Source organism: Rhamphochromis longiceps, linkage group LG2 (assembly GCF_057381845.1).
Source record: "Rhamphochromis longiceps isolate RC_006_pf linkage group LG2, R_longiceps_female_GT1.1, whole genome shotgun sequence".
In the NCBI taxonomy this organism is placed as follows: Eukaryota; Metazoa; Chordata; class Actinopteri; order Cichliformes; family Cichlidae; genus Rhamphochromis; species Rhamphochromis longiceps.
The window spans coordinates 9,244,812-9,265,182 of NC_140558.1; the positions used below are offsets into that span (position 1 = coordinate 9,244,812).

Here is a 20,371-nt window from a genome sequence, read left to right on the forward strand (position 1 = left end):
TGGCGGCCGGTCTCAGAACTGCATCAACACCTCCGCGCACTTTATCCGGAAATATCGTTTTGAGAAGTTCCTCCGGAGCTTCCGGTCTGTTAATCCACTTGTTGAGCAGAGGAGAGGGGCGGGGAAGCGCTTACGGACTTACATTTTCACCAGAACTCCAATCATGTCGCAGGCAAACGGGTAAACGGCGCCCAGACAGAGCAGCAAAGCCGGCAGTTGAGCACCATGTTGAGTTTGAGCAGAGCTGGTATCGTCGGCGCCTCCGTCGCTGTGGCGGGAGGAGTCGCTTATCTTATCTGGAACTATGCGTCCTCCTCCGGGGAGGAGAAGCCCGAAACACGCCTGGGAGAGGTCGGTGAAAGTGACAGAGAGCAGCGGGAAGGAGAGAAGGATGAAATAAGAGAGGAAGAGACTCCGGTGATTAAAGCTCAGCAGCAGCAGACACAGTGTGCTGAGCCCACAACGGCCGTGGTTGAACCTGTAGCAGCTGCTGAAGTTCGGAACACATCACAGGTAACGTTCACCGGACACACCTGTGTGGAAATGTTCAGACTGCTGCTCCTAAAACACTACATCTGTGCCTTCACCCCAGCTGCCCGCCCCCCGGGTTTTACACTTAAGACGAGACGAAGAAGCGTTTCGGTAAAATAACTTATTTTACATGTTGCGTAAAGTTGTACATATTTCAGCGGCAAATGCATAGGCACGTTCTTTGGGGTTCCCACGTGGTGTTCTGGGAAATGTAGGCTGTTCCATTCAACTCAAAGGCGGTTTTCGGGACAGTTTAGTGAGGCAGCGGCTGGATTAATCTGCACATTTTATATATTAATTCATTTTTTTTATTTACATCCCAAGAGAAGTTATTAAATAAAATAATTAAATAAATACAAAAGTAAAAAAAAATTTCACTGAGTAAATGGACATTTTGAAATATCTAAAATAAAATATGGGATGTGTAAACCAAAAAAGAGATTTTTTTTTCTTTTAGGTTATTATTATTATTAGTGCATATTACATTTTACTAACTAAACTAAAATAATGTCTGAGCTCGACCTACTGGACGGAAGCTTATTATAGTTAACTTAAAAAAAATCTGTCTAATTGTATTTAACGAATATAAAAATAATAAGAAAAAAATTTGAAAAACTAAGTATTTTTTTAAAAAAAAAGACCAATTAAATGTGCTAAGTTTTGTTATTTTGGTTAAGACTGGAATCAACTGCTTTCAAAAAGTTCTGTGTTTATATTGTAACATCTATAGTCAATTTCCTAAATCCTGCATCTGGCATGTACCCCAAATACAATAATACTTTAAAAGACTAAAACTCTGGCCCTGAAACTTACAAAAACTAAACTAAAACTAATCATTTTTCAGACAATAAAAATAAACTAAAATGAGCAATCACACTCTGGAAATTAACTGAAACTAAACTGAAATAAAAACAAAAGTCAAAGTGAAATAAATATAAAAACTAATCAAGAAAATACAAAACTATGATAACTCGGCCTGGAACAAGTTAAGAGACACTATTTGGCATGATTATGAATAAAGAGTAAAAAGGACCTTCCTTCCAAGATTTAACATGAGAAACAGGAAAAACTGCTTATTTCTGCACAGTTCTACACTATGTCGTATATTAGACCTATTCACAGTATTTTTAAATACTAAACAAAATCTGAAACATTAAGACAGTTGTTTGGTATATATTATCAATATTAGCTGTTCCTAAATAATATTTTTCTAAAGAATTATATACATTTTGGCGTTTCTTTGAGATTGAGAAACTGTCTACAGTACTTCTAGCCTGAGATTTATTTTTAATTACTAACCTGCAATATCAGTTCTGTCAGCTAACATCTGATTTTCTTCTTAAGATAATAATTAAACATCTTTTTTTGACTTAAATAATTTTTTTAAATAAAACTCAATTTTTACATTTACATTTCCTGAACCAATGACATCATAGAGGAAATAATCCTTTTTAATATTGGTGTGAATATCAGGCTCTGATCCAGTGTGGTCTGTGTTCCAGTCCCAGCCTGTGGAGTCAAAGGGAACACAGGTTCTGGTTCTGGGTCTCGATGGATCCGGAAAGACCAGCCTGCTGCAGTCTTTGTCCACCGGCCGCCTGGAGCAGGACATACAGCCAACACAGGGCTTCAACGCCGTCTCCATCAACAAAGATGACTGCTATATCGAGTTTCTGGAAAGTAAGCCTGAGCCCATCTTTAGTATGCTCTGTCTCATATGATCCAGTTGAAAATCACATATGTGTTGCTGTATAATGCATAAAATGTAACAGAAATAAACACGGGAGTTGTATTTGAACAGTGTGTGTTGTCTCTCTCTTTTGACAGTTGGAGGTAAAGAGGATCTGCGGCCATATTGGCAGAAATATATCCCTAAAGCACTGCTGCTGGTATTTGTAGTCGACTCGTCCAACCCGCAGCTCTTTCCAGTGGCAAAGAAACACCTACACGAGCTGCTGGCCTCTCGTCCAAGCCTGCCTTTAATGGTGCTGGCCAACAAACAGGTGGGCGTGAAAGAAACAAGTTCAATTGATTTGTTTCAGACTTGCAACTGATGCAACTAAAGTAAACACAAAATAGAACTGGCTTTTAATGTGAAGAATTGCATTTATTTATTTATTTTCTATCCTGAACTCCTATCTTGTAACATGTCAACAGCAGGAAACAACAAAATAGAGATTTTCAGATATCAAGCTAAGCTGCAGCTGCCTGAAGTTTGGAGAAGGCTGCATTAGGCTTCGATGAACACACCTCATCACAGTCTTGTGATCACTCTCACTAAGCTCCTCTGTACGACATGTTCAGCTTTTTAATAAAAGGCATGTCTGTGCCACATAAACATTTTAACATGCACCAGTGATGTTACTGGTAGATGTGTGCTCCTTCCCTCTGCACGAGCTGTGGATAGCGATCTAAAGGATAGAACACCTTGGCCAGGGTTCAAAGCGAGCTAAGTTGATCTGAAAATGTGATGTCAACAGACTCCATGCACCGATTAGCCATGAGAGCAACTTGCCCAGACGCTTGCAAAGAAAAGCGTCTGGGCTTCTTTAAGTTGCTTGAAGACATTTCACCTCTCATCCGAGAAGCTTCTTCTTTGATCCTTCTCTGAAGAAGTTTCTCGGATGAGAGGTGAAACGTCTTCAAGCAACTTAAAGAAGTCCAGACGCTTTTCTTTGCAAGCTCCTTTCACTACGATGACCTGGATGACTGAGAACCTTCACAGACAGGTGTTTTAAAACTGAATGATGTGGCAGTCTATCACTTGCATTTCCTTTTGATTTGTATCTGTTTGCATTTTCTGTCCATCTGAAAAGCACGTATGTCGATTTAGATGTCACAAAATAAAATCTGAAAGATGGCTTCCATCCTTTTCTCATTTTCATATTTTGGGTTAAAATCACTGAAGCAGCAAACCCTGCAAATTTTATTCTGCAGTAATTTGGTGGTGGATAAAATGTCAGCAAAGATTTCTCAGACATTACGCCCTTCAAATAAGTTCATCTTTATATTTTTTTATATAATATAGGAGTATATCATCCTTATCTTACTTAATGCTCAATGTTTTTTTCTTTCTCCAGGACCTTCCAGGTTCCTGCGGCATCACTGACCTCCACGACGCTCTGTCTCTGTCCGAGCTCGGCGACCGGCGCTTGTTCCTCATCGCTACCCACGTGAAGGAGGGCGAGACGGAGCTGAGCTCTGGCGTGCAGGACGCTCAGGCCCTGATCTCCCAGTTGGTTTGTGACGGTTTATGAAACGCACTGTTAACTCCTGTCACTTAATCACATTCAGTGAGCTCTTTGCACTTTTTTTTTTAACTTTACTGTTTTCACTACGTTTGTAGGCTAAACCTCTGGTATTTATTTCTGTTGGTATTTCACGTTTGTGAGGAGGAAAAAAAACCCTCACTGTTTGTTGGCCTGTTAAATTTTTTTTATTGATTTGTGTCAAACTGGGAGAACACAAAACCATTATCTCTATTTTTGTCCCAGCAGATGATGTGTGGAGCCACAAATGTTAACATTTACAAGACTGTTACTGTGTTTTAAATTTTTAATTCCTTCTAATGTTGTTTGGAGCTGCAGTTGCAGTAGTTTTCAAATCGATCTTAATGATTTAAATGTGTCAGCGTATTTCATACTTGCATACAAATCTCAAGCTGCTTAAATTCGTCATATCAGCTGAGACAAGTGGCCCAAACTAACTTTTACTGACTGAGATCTCAAATTAAAACATAAAATTTTGTGCTTTTGGACTGTACACCACCACAGTGAACATCAAGTCCAGACTTTCAGTATTAATTCGTGGGTTTTAATAGAAGTGCTGCATAAACTGTTGAGGAATTACAGCCATTTTTATACACACCCCTCCTTCTCCATACATTTCTCTACCCATTATTCTGTTAGTTAGTCTTGGTTTAATCTGTTCAAACGTATATATATTTATATGATTTTTGACAAAGTATGATCGGGCTTTCCTGGATTGTACACTAACAGTGATTTGCCCACCTCCCTGAGAGCAGTCTTGACTGGTTAGATAGTAATGATGTTTCGTAACCATGGAAAGAACTCTGGGATCATTCTCACTGATTTTTCCTCCCCGGTCTTCCAGGCCTTTAGGTTTTGCTGAGCTGGCCGATACCGCATTATTGATTTGGCCTCTCCTCAAGTGTTTGCTGTCTCTCTGATAGGTGTAGTTTGGTTTTCAGATCAATGAAGACCTTCTCCGCTTTAATTGACACTTCTTTGGACCTCATATTGAGAAATCCAGTGAACGGCTATCAGATGCAAGTTTAACACTTGGAAGCAACTTCAAATCATTTATCTGCTTTCTATTGAAAAACGAGCAGGGAATTGTTCATCAACTGTCCAATTACTTTTGAGACTGGACTGTGTATTAAAAGGCTGTAATTCCTAAACAGTTGACATTTTTTGTTGAAGCCCTTAAATTTAAGATAAAAGTCTGTTCTTCAAACACATCTGGACTGTTTGATTTAAAATCCTCTGTGGTGGTGTATGGGAAAAGGCAAAATTACAACAACAAAAAATTCATGAAAGGTTCAACTGTTAAAATGTCTGAAAGTGACACCATTTTGCCATGTGGGGCCGCTAAAGTGCAAACTTTGACTCTGTTCTGCCGTTAATATCAAAATCTTGAAACATTTAAGCATAACGGAAAAAAACTAAAAGACATGGCTCTTTGCTGCAATACTGCTGCTTTATTTTGAGTTTATTATCGCTCAGGAGTGTTACAGCTTTAAAAACACACGTATGTAACGCGTTCATTGTTATCTTATTCATTGTGTGTCGTCTTAATGCTTTAAAAAGGAGTTTGGTTTTTTATCTTAAGAACTGAATAAAACGAAACACCTTCATATGTAACACTTTGGTGATTTAAAAGGGCGCATTACTTTTTGTTTTTTGTGACTCCTATTTTTCCAAAACCAAAACATGCATTTTACAGTAATGTGTAAACAGTTTGATGATGTCTTATTGGCCATTATTTCACATTTAAATAAACAGTTTCCACTGAATTATTCTTTTGCATTAAATCTTTAGTGTTTTGAACCACTGACCTTTCACATAGTTTTGTTTACAACAGCACAGCTCTGTGTCGTTGCTCATGTGAGCACAAAGCCTCATCACAAACATAGCGCTTGACATTTAGTCACTTCACACCATTGGAGCACATTTATATTTTGAATCGAGCTCTCCAGAATGCCACAGCAACAGTAGGCCTCCCAACTGACCTAGAAGTGTCCACTTTCCTTATAACGTTCAGCTTCTGAAGTCTTGAGTGGGCCGGATGGTTGAGTTAACCACACAGACTCCAGTTTCAGGGCATCCTCAGGTGTGGAGCTGGTTGCTAAGGACTCCTGCTGTGGCTATGGAGAGAGTAATGTGACATCAAGCTGACGCATCCAGCTCACAGCAGCCGCAAGGGGAGATGGTGTCTGGAAAACAAGGTAAATTTATCACTTTATACATGCAAAATAGTCATCAAATATTGGGGGGTAGCCTTAACTCATTTTTTGCTTTTGTTTTTTATTCTTGCAGCTGTTCAGTCCACATTTGGTCCATCACAGAGGTGAAATGGTTTTGATCTTTATGCCTTTCTCAGAAAGTTAATCATTCTCAATAGATTTGGTGTGTTTGTGTAAAATATTGACCACTATAAGGAGATATTGTGCGTTGCAACATTCCTACCAACAGTCTGCCCCAGGGCAGCTGTGGCTACAACTGTAGCTTGCCTCCACCAGTGTGTGAATGGGTGGATGACTGGGTGTGTAAAGCGCTTTGGGGTCCCTAGGGGGGACTAGTAAAAGCGCTATACAAATACAGGCCATTTAACTATAAACTCAGGAATAAACAGCTGAAACAGCATTTTCTTGCTCAAGAGTTTTCCACCATATCGGGTGTAACAAAATGTAGGTTGTGAGGGGGGAAAAATATCCCCCGATAGGTTGGCGAAGGGAAATTGGTTGCAGAGACGATACTTTTCCAAAAAAAAAATCTCTTTGTAATTGCATTGGTTGCTTGCAGATTGCTGCAGTTGCCTATAATTTTCATAGAAGATACAAACTTGTCTGCAAACTGAGCAGTGGCGCAACTTTACTGCAAAATAAAAGTTAAAGTTTTTTATGAAGTAGAAAGGTCTCTGTTTCCAGTTTCTGGGGTGTATCACTAACACTCTGAGAGTAGTTGCAGGTAAAGTTGGTGTGTTCCATACAAACTGTGGGCGACTGCTAAAATGTTACTCGTGGACCAGTCAAGGCCTGTGTAGTTGGGGCCTTATTCTAAACATGGCGAGTGCTCATGTGAGTACAAAACCTCAATAGTAGCTAACAGTTTTAAAAAAACTCAGTGTTGAGAATAAAAAGGCTTAAGGCAGGAATGAAGTTAAAAGTAATAAAAAGTCTGGAAGAAAAATTTAGCTTCAAGTCTGGCAAAGAAATTTGAAACTTAAATGTCAGCAATAAACAGTTAAAACACCAAAACTCTTAACAGGTTAGGTAAAATCATGATAAAACCATCTAATTAACATAAAGTCATTAAGAAAGAATAGAAACATTAAGCTAAAAGTCAGGATTAAACCATTTAAAGGAGCTAAAAGTGTAACCAGCTGAAACCAACATAATGAATAAATGGGGGAAATAGTTTGCCTACAGTTTTAGATTAAGCTTTTGATGCTAATACTGATGCAAGCTTAAAACCAACACCTGAAAATTCAAAGCTATGTTGTAAAAATCCATGTTTTATATAATCAGTAACCTCTAGTAGGGAGTATTTTTGGAACATTGCAGATATTAAAGGGGTTAAATGGAGGTGGTGGTGCAAAATAGGAAACCACTGTCATGAAAATGAATGACTCACAGTCAAACTCTGGCATTCGCGTCTTTGCTTTTTGATTGGTGGTAAAGATTTAAAGTTGAAACAGAGATTTTAAAAAAATGAGCGAGACTGTTTGGGAGCCAAAATATGGAAAACCCTAAACAGAGAAGGAAAACTCGCTGAGCGATTGCACAGCCCCGCTTTGGGCCCACAGTCCCTGAAATACACTCGTATTTATTGTTAGTTTTTGCTGTTTTGTGAATGCTGTGTCGTTTGACAGAATCTTGGAGTTGGCTCAACACAAAACCTCAAAAACAGTCTGGGCCACGACTCCTTGGTGAGTAGCTGACTCACACGAGCATCTTCCCCTTGATTAAAACCGAATTCTTTCTGCACACAGACTTTTTGTAACGCCACAATGGCCACTATTCATCACACGTCTGTTTTTAAAGCCCTAAACATTTTGAGCATACTTAGTTCTCTTCCAGCTGTTACATCATTTGAAAATTGACTTAAAACTGACTCCCAAGAATTCAGGAGCCTATGTGGTCAGTGTTTCCTTCTTTTGAGTGCAATTTCTCCAAAGTGCATAATTAAAGACAGATGTCTGGCACCCACCGAATGTGTGTTTAAAAGAGAAAAACAATAGAGAAATGAGAAGAATTTATGGTTTGTTGATTGAATGGATCTTTTTTTTTTTTCTTTGGGAAAATATTTATTCTGCCTCTGCACAAAGATGCTTATCATCACAGCTCCTTTTTGGAAACCTTTCCATTGATCAGTGAGAAGCTGAGCTGGGGCAACCAGGGGCCTGTATGGCCCATCTCCGCTTCAGCGCTCGGAGCCGCTCCAAGTGCAAGAATCCAATACCTATCCAGGCACAAAAGAGATTTCTCAGCAAGGGAGGACCACCAGAGGTAACTGTAGCCCGGCTGTTCCTCCAACATTATTGATGACTCTATCAAAAAGACATGAGAGGGAGGGCTGTTTGTGATCAGAGCAGTGTACACAAGCTTTTTATGTTGTGATGCATCAACATATTTGTGTGGAAATCTTCGCAGAGCTCTTTAGCACAGAGTAAAGTGATGTTCGGGACTGATGCCAGGTGATCACCCTCGAGAGCTGTCAGGCTCGATTAGTGCTAGCTACAGGTCCACAGCTCTTCTGTTTGTTGTTTCTCCTGCATCAGCTGTCGGATGAGAGGAGCAACGATGTTCAGTGTAACTCAATCAGAAACCCACGCGCAGGAAGTGCAGCTCACTGAACTGCAGTAATAATTCACTGTAACGGAAGATGACACTGATCACCTGCTGGTTTGGTGCAGACAATCAGCTATAGAGGAGCTTGATTCCCGATGCTCACTGCATACATACTGATCCTTTTTTCCCTGCCTCTGATTTGCTGTAAGCTACATCAGTTAAATGTATTTACAGGGCTATTGTATCTGATAATTAGCCTCAATGCCTAATTTAATGAGAGTGCAGGCAAGATGTCTAGTCCGCTTTGTTCATTTCTAATCTGATTATTTGGCTCTGTGGTCAAGGTTTCTTTATCAATAGTGTCACGTTAATTATTTTACTTGGCAGCTGGAACTTTTGAATTTTTCAGGCCAATTAGGTGTGCAGCTAATTATTATTATTTATTATTATTATTATAATCACTATTTGACTTGATGATCCCTAAATCCAGACAGATGATGTCAGTGTTAATATAAAACAAAGAAAATCAACAAATCCATATATTTGAGAAGCTTTTTTGGCATCTGTAAAGAAAAACAGCCTAAAAAGATGATAGGTAATCACTGAAAATCTTTTCAGATGTATTAGAAAATTAATATGTTAACATGTAAAATCATTAATCAAAGGTACGTTCTTTAATTACCCTTTAATTAAAGGTTTCACCACAAGGGGCAGTGTTGAAATGTGCAGCTTCTTTTTGCTCGCCCTCAGTTTTTTGCCTTTTCCGGGTCACCATTTAAGTTAAGATACCTTTCTGAAAAAAGACTACATTACTTAAATACACCATCTTGTGGTATAAATTGGTATTGCACAAAAATACAGTCCAGCCCCATTTCAACTTCAGCAAACGTCTCTCCAGCATAATACATAATACATAGACACTATGGACATGAAGTCATAGCAGTTGGTTCTTCACATTATAGTGACAACTATAACTATTTTAAGCTCAGGAATTTACAATAGTTACCTTTAACAATTAAATATTTTCTGATTTCTGCTTTTTAAGAGAAAATTGCTCAAATTTGAACTGTTGTGTGGATAAATTGTTTGTGGTGGCAATTTTGTACTTTTTACTCAGCTTTTTTAGATTAGAGGAGTGGATCGTTAGTTCAAGATAACGGCATTAACAACAAAAGAGTAAGATTTTGTATTTTTTATTGCTAGTGTCTTTTTTTTTTTTTTTTTTTTTTTTTTTTTTTGCCTGTCCCGTTTGGCTCTTTTGCCATCAGAATTGTTGTCTAAAGGCAAAGAAAGATGCCCAACGGATTTACTTTACCAAACTGACCATCCCAGCCTTGCCGTAATGGTCCATTTGATTCACCTTTTATTGTTTATTTTATTTTCACTTACTGAATACGGGACAGACTTGACTGGGGGAAAGAAGGGGAGAAAGAAAGAGGGAAAGAGAAACAGCTGAGAAGAGGGACGGGGGAGAAGGGCAAAAGACAAAAACCAACAGAACGGGCAGAGAAAAAAAATGCATATATCAATCACCTGGATCACCTGCTGAGAAAGAAAAAAGAAAGCAAGCAGAAGAGAACAAGAGTAATAGAATAAACAACATCACAATGATATATGGGAATATGACAGTAAATACTAAATGTTAAACATTATTGTGCAGCACATAAGATCAACAGAACACAGTGTGCTTTGAGGTAGGAGCCAAAAAGGGTGTAGTTTGTGGGTGTGATCACCCGTGTGTACACCTGTGAGCATGGACGCGCTTGTTTTTTGTTTTTTTAAAAGGTTCCTTCATGTAATAATCTGCTAGAGGGTGTGGGGGGGCCACAGCCCCGTCCTCCAGGGCGTGAAGCAGGTGTGGAGGAGATCAAAACTCCAGACATCCAGAGGCCCCCAGAACACAAGAGACCAAGGAAGACCCACAGAGGGGCAGCTGCGCCACTGTCCCAGAAAGAGCTGAGGAGAGTCCCAGATGAGGGCTCACTCAGCAGCCGCGGAGCAGAAGCCAGGGGGAGTTGCAGTGACGCGCCCGTGAGCTCCGCCGGCAGCCAGCTGCGCCTGAGTGACCGAGCCCCAGGCCGAGAGGCCGGGGGCACCCCACCTCCGAAGTGGCCCGAGCGAGCCCCAGGCTCCAGGCCCCGATAAGCGGCCACCAAGGAGTGAGCCGGTGTGTACCTGGACGCCCATCCCTGGACACAAAGAACCACCAACGCACCGATGTCTGAGGGGGTCCGCCACTGGCAGGGGAAGTGGTGGTAGGGGGAGATAGGCCTCCAAACCTTGGAGGGCCTGAGGTGTCCCCAGAGAGGTGGCGCCTGACACCCAACCTGACATATAGACACAGACATACAGGCACACACAGATACAAACATCCATTCCCACCCTCATGCTCTCATATGCACTTACTCCACACTCAACCAACGTGGAGACAGACATAAAGAGACGTTGTACACACGATCACACTCCCCAAGCGTACTCTACAAACCGGGTCTAGGTGCCCCCACCCCTGGAGGGGGGGACTGCACCCAGACCCAGGTGGTGTTTCCCTTTTCCCTGCGGTGGGAGGAGGCAGACCGCCCCGACTCCGCAGCAGCAGGAAGGCTCCACACTCCAGACCGCAGTCGGACGGCCAACTCCTCCTCCTAGTCCTAGCCCCCCTGCTCCAGCAGGTCGCAGAGAACGGGGGTGAGAGAAGACTCCAAACCTCCCTCCACCCGCTCATTGTAATGTTGATGCATGTGTGTTCTAAGGTGCATTTAAAACCCAGGAGGGCATGGAGCTACCTGCCAGAGAGCAGCAGGTAAGCGCATGGTCCCTCCTGCTAGCCCTCAATGTCTACGTGTATTTAAAATTGAGAGGTGGGCAACGATGCCAGGGGTTTTATTGCTAGTGTCAACAAATGCCATGAAAAGTCCAAAACCAATTTGTTAATCTTTCTATGTGCCATTCGTCTTTTTTATTGATATAAAAAGTTTGATCAGATTTTTTCCTCGTTATTTGAATCAGGAAGGATTCTGCATCGGTGACACACCGTCGAGGAGCAAAACAATGCGAAGCGAGCATTTAACCTCGAGTGTCACTCCGCAGTCTCGGCTGCGTAATGAAATTTAAATGTTTTTCCGGCTGCATTTTCCACTCATTCCCCCGTCATCAGCTGAACACTGACACTTAACCATTGTTCTGAATTGCCCCTTCATCATCATCCCCTCCTCCTACTTTCTTCTTTCTGGCTCAAGACAATGTTTTGTTCCAGACACACAACACAGCACATAATGGGCACGCTAATGGCTTCCATTTTCCTGCAGGAAGGAGGAGGAGGCGACGGCGAGCCTCTTCAGGAAGACCCAGCGACCTTCCTCCAAGACGTCCCAGTACGAAAACACCCTGCGTTTGTCGACACCCAGAACCAGGACTCGAAGCTCCCAGGATGCAGGGTAAAAGCCTCAGTGCATGCTAAACTTAATCCATGTGTGTTCATGTTACATGCAAACATATTATCTTTGCAGCTGGAGAGCCCTGCACAATAAGCATCTTCTACTTCTACTTCTCTATTTCAATGTGAACCATTTCCAAATGATCTGTCTGAAACAGCTGTTACATGTAACCTACAGGTCAATCAGTGACACTCAAGGGATACTATTTCCTCTGACGTCTAGGCATAAGAAGCATCAAACCCGTGCTTGGTTTAAATGTTTTTATGCAACACAAGATGGGATGGAAACGTTTTTTGTTTCTGGTCATAAAAAATGAAAACACAAAACCTTCTCCTTCACGGTTGTCTCCTTGGAGGCTATCGCCAGATCGTCCTGTTTCAGGAATACCAGGTCCATCACAGGTGACGCCTCGCACCCCACCCACCACTGACCCTGGTCAGTGCCTCAGGGCAGTCAGGTCCCACACCTCCAGACTCACAGCACCTTCTTCCCCTGAGCCATTTAGACTGTTAACAAACACTATCTCCTCACAAACCACCACTGCCCACCCACCTCACCAATCTGAGCCACGGTCTGAGTAACTCTCATCACTCATGTCACTCACATACAGACTCCATTCAGACCAAGTCTTTTCTTTGCACTACCTCCAAGCACTTTGCTCTCCAATGTGTGCCTTTCCATTGTTTTGTATATATTCCTCCAGTTTATATGTATTCCTCTAGACTGTATATATCTCTTCTGTTTGCTATTTTTTTCCTGATGTTTTTACTATTCATAAAAATTTTTTTACTCCTGCACAGTTGGCGTGGAGCACCCATAATTTCATTTTACATGTAGAATGGCAATAAAGGGCTATTCTATTCTTGATCTCCCCTCAAGTGCTTCAAACGGTTTGAAGGTGTTTGAAGGTCCCTGGTGTTTTTGCGTCATCTGCAACATCAAATTAGCACAGAGGGCAAACATCAACCACTGTATCAAACACAATGAGCGACCATGATCAACTTTCCCAGTCATGGTTTAAGTCCCAGACTATAAGGAAAAATGCCACAAAGATCACCACTGATAATCTTTTTAGTCTAGGACTAGGCTTAATCCTAGTCTGGGAAACAAACACCATAATTTTTCTTTTCAGAGATTAACAGAGAGCTAGATGTCCGATTGCAACTCCCAGGTATTTAACCTCTAGTGAGGTAGACATCTTTGCACATGACGACCCTCAGGACCACCTCGAAGGTAATAACCCCACCACAGGTTAAATACCAAGACTCATCCAAATGAAACATTTTAAAAAACCTTTTCTCCCCAAATCGTTTGGGCTATAACATCCTGACGAGTCTGAGAGAAGACATTCAACAAAAAATGGCCGTAACTGTGCACAGCACTGTTAAAATATCTTTCCTTGGTCACCACTGGAAGCTGTCCAGAGGTGCTCAAGGAGAGGGCCTCAAAGGGGCAGCAGACAAGCTGAAAGATTTTCTTTTTGCGGAGGGAATCTTTCTTTGCCTGTTATATGAGCCATGCTGCTGTTTTAGAGATTAACATGATCAGTAATACAATTTATCATATATCACACAATTAAGGACCTACCGTCTACCAGTTTTCCAGATGTGAGGTGTCTTAACATGGAGCTTACTTACCGTAGATTAGTCCTGCATTGATGCAAATAAAATCACGAGTCTTTTATTTTGTTGCAATACTTTGGCAACTCTGAGCTTTTTAAGACTAAACACTAAATCAATTGTGTAGTAAGAAGTTTATAAATAAATGCATTTTCATTAAGTAAAAGCTTATGTGACTCAGTTTGGTTTGGTGGATTTGAAATTTTACATGGTATATTTATATATTTCCCCCATTTGCCATTATGTCAAACTGCTCGTTACTGCTTCGGCGTTGAGAAGCATATAAGCAGCAGCCAGACAAACTCTTTGAGCTGTCTGTTTTAAACGATATTTCCACGGCCCCCCATCACATGTCAAACTCCAAAGCCTTTATTCTCCCTGCAGGAGCTCACATGCAAACCAAAGTCTCAAGTTTAATTCCAGCAGAATGTAACAAATCATAAAGTTAAATCTGAGAAGGCCGAGCAGAGGATCAGGCCCAACACTGTGCAGTGTGAGGAAGCCAGCGTTCGTACATCTGTTATTTCAGTGACAGACTGTGGAAGAGCGAGGAGACGAGACAATAGAGCTTATTGTCCAAGGCTCAGCACCTCTGGGACCCTCGTAGACTGCCGCGGAAGTCTTTTTATAAATCCCGAGCCCAGCGGCAGCAGCTGAACATGTAGTTGGATGGAGTGAGATGCATCCCAGGTTTTGTTTGTTTTGTTTGTTTGTTTGTTTGTTTGTTTGTTTGTTTCAAATCAGTACAAATTGATGTCTGCATTTTTTAGGCTACAAATATCACAGTGATTGCTGTTTTAATGTCCTGTATAAGAAGTAACAATTGCCAGACTCTCATCTTGTTGCTCTAAGAGATACAGACGGATAAATGAGTGAGACAAAACAAAGCAGATAAAATCAAACCCAAAAAGGAGATTGTGAAGAAAAAAAGCGCAGAGTAAGCCAAAATGATTTGGGAGCATTTCTGTATCTGATCCTGTAGTGAAGATAAGCTGAACTACTGAGGCAATAATTATACATAAATGGAAGCACACGAAGACTGAATAATAACAAGCAAACTGGACACACGATCAGGCAATAAACTACCCAAAAAAGCTTAAATGTTGTAAATATTCTCTTTTTTTTTTGACATTTTTCCTTTATTAGGCTGTGACAGAGTTTTGTTGTACTTACATGACGCACATCTTAGTCACTTTCCCAGTAAGGTTTACTCATTTAGCTTTGTCTGTTTGTTTTCTAGCTTTTGGCCTTATCCGTGCCTTCAATGGGAATGAAAGTTTCACCATACCATAGTGTTTAGAATACTTATCAGCTTATCTTTAACATGTATTTGCATATTTTTTGAAGCTGCGTGTCAGAGAGCTGCTGGTACTGACAAGAATGATAAAGATTTTGAGGATTATTTGAGGAACACGATTGTGCGAGGCCTAATGTAAGAAGAATGTGAGAATTACGAAGCCCTGCATTATCAGGGGTTTATTTCTCGCGGCATAAGATGCCGTCTGCTTGTCCCACAGGCCTCCTCACACGCCTCAGTGTGAAAAAAACTGTCCTGTGTGGCACACCGATCCCAGGGTGAAAAGTGCCGTGATCACACCTCGACTGCTGCAGCTTTCCAAACCCAAACTCGCACATCCGGACTTCCAGAGGAGCAGGGAGGTAAGAGGAGCAGAGCAGATCATTTCAGAAACAAATCCGTGCAAACATCCATGCTCTTTTTCAGTTTGGTGCCTCATGGCTTCTTGTGTAATCACAGGGAGGCTTAATCACACACGCTTTTGTGAAATATGCTTTCAATATTTTATTGGCATAGATTCAGCTTGAAAATTGTTGTTTTTTTGGTGGTGAAAGAATTTGTTTAATGGGGTTTACACTGCATTGAATTAGCTGTAATAGGAAAAAAAGAAATAAAAGCCACATATTTGTAGCTTAAAAGATAAAATCTTTTGAGGTTCGGGTAATTAGGAACTTTTCTTCCACGTAATCGTTAGCAGCCACTTTGATCTAAACTAAATGTTTTAAACCTCGGGCTCTTAAATTTTTTGCACCTAAATGTGAAGTGGTCGAGCAGATTTATAAACAAATCAGCCTTCCTCTGTCTCTGCAGGGATGTGTTGTGAAAGTAGAAACTAATACCTTCTGTTCGTCTGCAGAGCGTTGCTTCCATCGTCTCTCTCTCATCCAGAAAAGCTCGCATCTCGCAGAGACTCGTCCAGCTGTCGCTGCCCAGACTGAAGGAGAGCAACATCTGCTGCACACTTGGACGTCCAGAGGAATCCATCTGGACTGTAAGTGCTCTCACTAACACAGCATCACCCCATGTCACTAAATACTGTACTACTTTTAGTCTAGCATGCAGACTCCAAGAACAAGAAGTGTGTTCTTATTTTATCATTTCTTCATCCTCTTGGAGGCCACTTAAAAGAGCCGGTGTTGCTGGTGGCCTTATTTTACACCTTTGCAACCTCTGAAATTTCCCCAGCAAACCCTCACATACTCTGTTACAGATAGTATAACACCAACATTAGTCTAACCCCAAGTTTATGATGCCAAATAAATACCATCAGGAGGCTCAAAGACCAGTAATGTGCGGCTTTTAAGGAACACTAGAAAAGTCTTTCAGCAAAGCATAAATTAAAACTGTTTGTTAGGGTTGTGTATTCAACATCACACTGTCAATTCAAATATTTTCCAGCTGTGTGAACCAGTTGTTTTACATCATAAAAACCTTGTTTTAATGAACTGTGACACTTTCCAATAATTATAATCAGGCAAATGAATATTTAATGTCGTTCTGCCGATGGAGAAATTCTGGGACTTGTTGTTTTGCAGGATGCCTTTTATGTTTTGATGAAGGTCATAAAAATGCAGCATAATTACCAGCTTTTACCACTAGAGTTTAAATTTTTATTGCTCACTTATTCTTTTTTTCCAAGTGGCTGTGATTAATGGAATTTAATGTTTGAATCTCAATAATAAGGTTTCAAGAGCAGCGAGGAGAGCCACAGCGAGCGCTCGCATTGAGATGCTGGCAGAACCAAAGCAGCTTTCCAAGGACTACATCCCACCACGAGACCCAGAGTGGAGCCGGAAAAACGTCCAGTCCATCTGAGTGCGCGTCGCCATCGAGTCGGTGTTTCACCAGACTGAACTCTTTGTGTTTTCCACCCCAGACTAAAGCAGAAACATTTAAAGGTCGAAATTCAGATCCTGTATTCGTGTTTCTGTGCTTTATTTACATTCACAGCCTCTTTAATGGTAATTATGACAGTTATTTCGAGCGAGTTATCACAGCTTGTGAACAGAAAAAGTAGTACCAAGAATGAACCCCCGACTTACTGTGAAATTAATGACGAGCCAGAGAGATCCAACAGGGAAACACTGGAGTGTCTGTCTCTGTGTAGCTCTGTCATCATCATCATCAGCATGTCTATGAAATCTTAAATGAGTTAGCGTTGGACTGGATATGGCTGACATGATATATTGCTGGTTTAAATCTCTGATGCCTTGGCAGATTGAGGGAGTAATGTTAAGAATAAAAACATGTCTGTGGCTCTCTCTGTCTACAGTCTGCAGCTTTTGTCTGAGCCTTGGCACGATACTGCGATCCACGTGGTTTTTGCCTTTGCAGCCGAGCAGGATTCTGCATTTTATTACAACCATGTGTGTATGAATCTATAATCACTCTCAGAGTCATGTCACAAATCTCTGGATTTTTTTTTTTCAGGGTAAAGTAGAAGCTATTCAGAAGCTGCTCCTATGTCAAAGGTCATGACTTTGACATAGGGTGCCGGGACATCATCGTGAAAATCCTGCTGTTATCTTATTTACAACACTGGCTGCTGTAACTAAGCGCTTTGTAAAAAATTGCTCATCCATTGTTCTAGAGTGAACCTACAACCCACTGTGAGGCTAATCAGGGATTAGCCGGCTGCAATCACGACATCCAACCGTGAGGTGTAAAGAAGGCAGAGGAGGTGGCGAGGATGGAGGCAAAGCAAATAATAAAAAGTAGAAATCCTGTTAGCTGAGAAAACGTTCTCAGAGGTGGGAATTTGACTGAGATGCAAGAGGAGTCAAAAAATCGTTTAGTTTCTCCATTTATGCTTTGCATTTAACATGATTTTAAACAGTTCCCCCTTAATTTACCTTAAACATTTATTCATGAGAGTAAAGCAAAAAATAAGAATTTCCACCTCTGCAACTGTTTACATTGTTGTTTAGATCCACATCTGTCCTGATATGACCTTTGACATTTCAGATACAAAAAGGACTTGCTTTATCATTTTGTCATATTAGACACCCAAAGACAGTCTTTGGGATCGTGCTGAAAAATGAAGCTGTAGTCAATCGGATGCTTTCCAGACGATATTGCACGGTGATAATTTTCCGCATTTACAATTCAATCGCTTTTGACATGAATCCCAACACCACTGGCTGAAATGCAGCCCAAACCACAATAGAGCCACCACCATGTTTTACAGATGGCTGTAGAGACTCACTGTTGTACCTCTCCTCCTGACCTCCTCCGTGCAAGGAAATACTGCTGATGATTTAAATCAAAAACTTTTAATCTGGACTCCATGAGTCCTGATTTCATTCCAGCTCTTGTGTAATTTGGCAAAAACCTTTTCTCCCTGTTTCCCTCCCATAAGGATGTCTTCTTTCAGGCTTTAACCCTCACCCTGAAACTATTTCTGCTGAGGCTTCAGTGAACAGTAGATGAATCAACTGAAGGATCCCAGGACTGACCTGAAAATGGGTGGGATAAAACAGCAAAGCCAGAGAAAAACACTTTCTGAAAAAGTAGCAGCAAAAGCTTCAGTAAAAAGACAGCAACTGGCTGAGGCGGGTACATTTTGCTCTCCTGAGTTGAACTATCATGCGAGTTGTACCGTGATTCCAGGTTAACAATAGTGTGCTCAAAGTAGCAAGTGTAAATATGCAAATCTTTGAGACTAAACAAGAAATATTGATAGCACGTCAGGTCCTGAAGGGTGTGAGCATTTCTTTACTCCTCTTTTTTTACAGCTTATAAACGGAGCCGTTTTAAATAAAATGATGAGTCCATTTATTTTATGTCCACGCCCACGTTTGTTTTGCCGCCGGGACTTTGTTTCTGTGTCTTTGCTGTCTTTGCGTTTCACTTCACTTTTATCTCTCACATGTGTGTTTTGCCAGCAGCCTGACACAGGATGTTTTGCTGCTGTATGGTTAGTCCACACCTTCTGCTAAATACAGGAAGCAGTTAAAGTGAGATGTTCTTAGGGTGATGATGCAGTCACTCATGGCACAATGTTCATGTTATAAAACCGTCCTGTTTTAGACCCGAGTTTAAAACTAATATTTACCAGTCCGGTTATGAAGATCCTTCAGAATTACCACAGATAAATCGTAGTATTTAAGAATTCATTTATCTCTTTCATTCCTGTTTGCATGGCATTGCTCTGCAAACAACTGTGTCAGGGTGGAGTTACAGGGACTTTCTACAAACAAAATCCCTTTGGTAAATATTTCCCAGAGCAGTGAGAACCTGGCAACCACAGCAGCAGCTCTGCCTGCTGCTTCTGTGGTTTTGAACTAATACATCTGCTGGACTTCAGTCTGCAAACTCTTTTAATCAACCACCATTTATATGCATATAAGTTGAGGTAAAAGCAGAACTTCTATATGAGTTCACTTTGGGTTATTTCTTTTGAGTAAATGTTCCAGAACCAGACAAAACAGATAAGTGAAAAATGGTCAGGAGGAGGAAAGGATGCCAGAGTGTAAATCCCAAGTGCCTGAAAGTGTGTCATAAGTCCAAGGATGTTCAAATTTTAGTTTGGAAAGCGGGTTAGAGGTCTGTCTGCGGGCCTACAAGTGTCTAAACAGGATTGTGTACTTCCTTTAACCCTTGTATGGTGTTCGGGTCTGTGAGACCCGTGTTCAGTTTTTTTCAAAAGAAAAATTAAACAATTATTTTTTCACGTGTAAATGTGTTGTGTCTTTCCACTCACTCCACTTGATTATAACTGATTTATTTATAACATTTTATATAAAAGAAAAACGAGAAGCACATTAATTCATAAATGTGATCTAACAAAGGTAAAGGGAAAAAATTAACCATGTTTGCTGTTCATATGTCTTGTAATTGGGATGAAGTAAACATCTGTTGAGTAATTTAACATAAAATTGTTTGATAGTGTTAATTTGGAAAGCCAAAACTCTAGCGGGTCCACCAGACCCATGAACACTGGCTGAGTAACAAAAATACGAACACCACACAAGGGTTAATATCCCCAAGTAGTTCAGAGGTGGTTTGCCGTTAGTGTAGATGTCTTTTCGCAATCATGTAACATTGGTCAGCACTGCAAAATGCATTTTAAATATCTGTACTCAGTGTTGTTGTTGTTTTTTAGTTTTATAGCCATTTAAAAGGACAAATCTTTACAAATATAAGTGCTGATCTCTCTGTGATGTGTTGACTTTTAATATGTGGGTGAAATTTCTGAGTAAGTCAGTGGTGCTGGACCTATTAGAAAATGAGGAGTGTTCTTTCAGAAAGAACTTTGCTATTAATAGCACATAAACAATGACATGCATTAAGTCTGACACCCTGCTGAAGGTCTTTAAAGCATCACTGTGTGCGCTTGAGACTAAGTATCCCATGCTTCTGTGTGCACAGGATCACCAAGCTGACTCTTAATTTCAATGATTATCTTCAGTTAAAGCTTTTTATACAAGGTGTCGATTCTTGGATTGATGACAGATTA

General features: G+C 40.8%; 2 protein-coding genes across 2 annotated transcripts; both read left to right on the plus strand.

Annotated features, from left to right (window-relative positions):
* The first annotated feature begins 70 nt into the window (after positions 1–70).
* arl9 (ADP-ribosylation factor-like 9) lies at positions 71–4,154 on the plus strand. The gene is made up of 4 exons (XM_085416960.1): positions 71–513; positions 2,034–2,211; positions 2,359–2,534; positions 3,612–4,154. The coding sequence occupies exons 1-4, from the start codon at positions 226–228 to the stop codon at positions 3,786–3,788; spliced, it is 819 nt and encodes a 272-aa protein (XP_085273086.1). The 5' UTR covers positions 71–225; the 3' UTR covers positions 3,789–4,154.
* Positions 4,155–6,835: 2,681 nt separating this feature from the next.
* On the plus strand, positions 6,836–19,481 carry spmap2l (sperm microtubule associated protein 2 like). Its single transcript, XM_085384078.1, has 7 exons — positions 6,836–6,850; positions 7,645–7,701; positions 8,082–8,281; positions 11,869–11,997; positions 15,134–15,275; positions 15,770–15,904; positions 16,597–19,481. Exons 1-7 carry the CDS (start codon positions 6,836–6,838, stop codon positions 16,726–16,728), a joined length of 810 nt encoding a protein of 269 aa, XP_085240204.1. The 3' UTR covers positions 16,729–19,481.
* The last annotated feature ends 890 nt before the right edge of the window (positions 19,482–20,371 follow it).

What these genes read in the sequence shown, in the direction of transcription:
- arl9 (XM_085416960.1), top strand. Translation starts at nt 226, where the DNA reads ATGTTGAGTTTGAGCAGAGCTGGTATCGTCGGCGCCTCCGTCGCTGTG. An exon ending in CTATATCGAGTTTCTGGAAA is followed by an intron (nt 2,212 to 2,358) that starts GTAAGCCTGAGC and finishes CTCTTTTGACAG; the next exon opens with TTGGAGGTAAAGAGGATCTG. An exon ending in TGGTGCTGGCCAACAAACAG is followed by an intron (nt 2,535 to 3,611) that starts GTGGGCGTGAAA and finishes TTCTTTCTCCAG; the next exon opens with GACCTTCCAGGTTCCTGCGG.
- spmap2l (XM_085384078.1), top strand. An exon ending in GTCTGGGCCACGACTCCTTG is followed by an intron (nt 7,702 to 8,081) that starts GTGAGTAGCTGA and finishes GGGAAAATATTT; the next exon opens with ATTCTGCCTCTGCACAAAGA. An exon ending in ACTTCCAGAGGAGCAGGGAG is followed by an intron (nt 15,276 to 15,769) that starts GTAAGAGGAGCA and finishes GTTCGTCTGCAG; the next exon opens with AGCGTTGCTTCCATCGTCTC.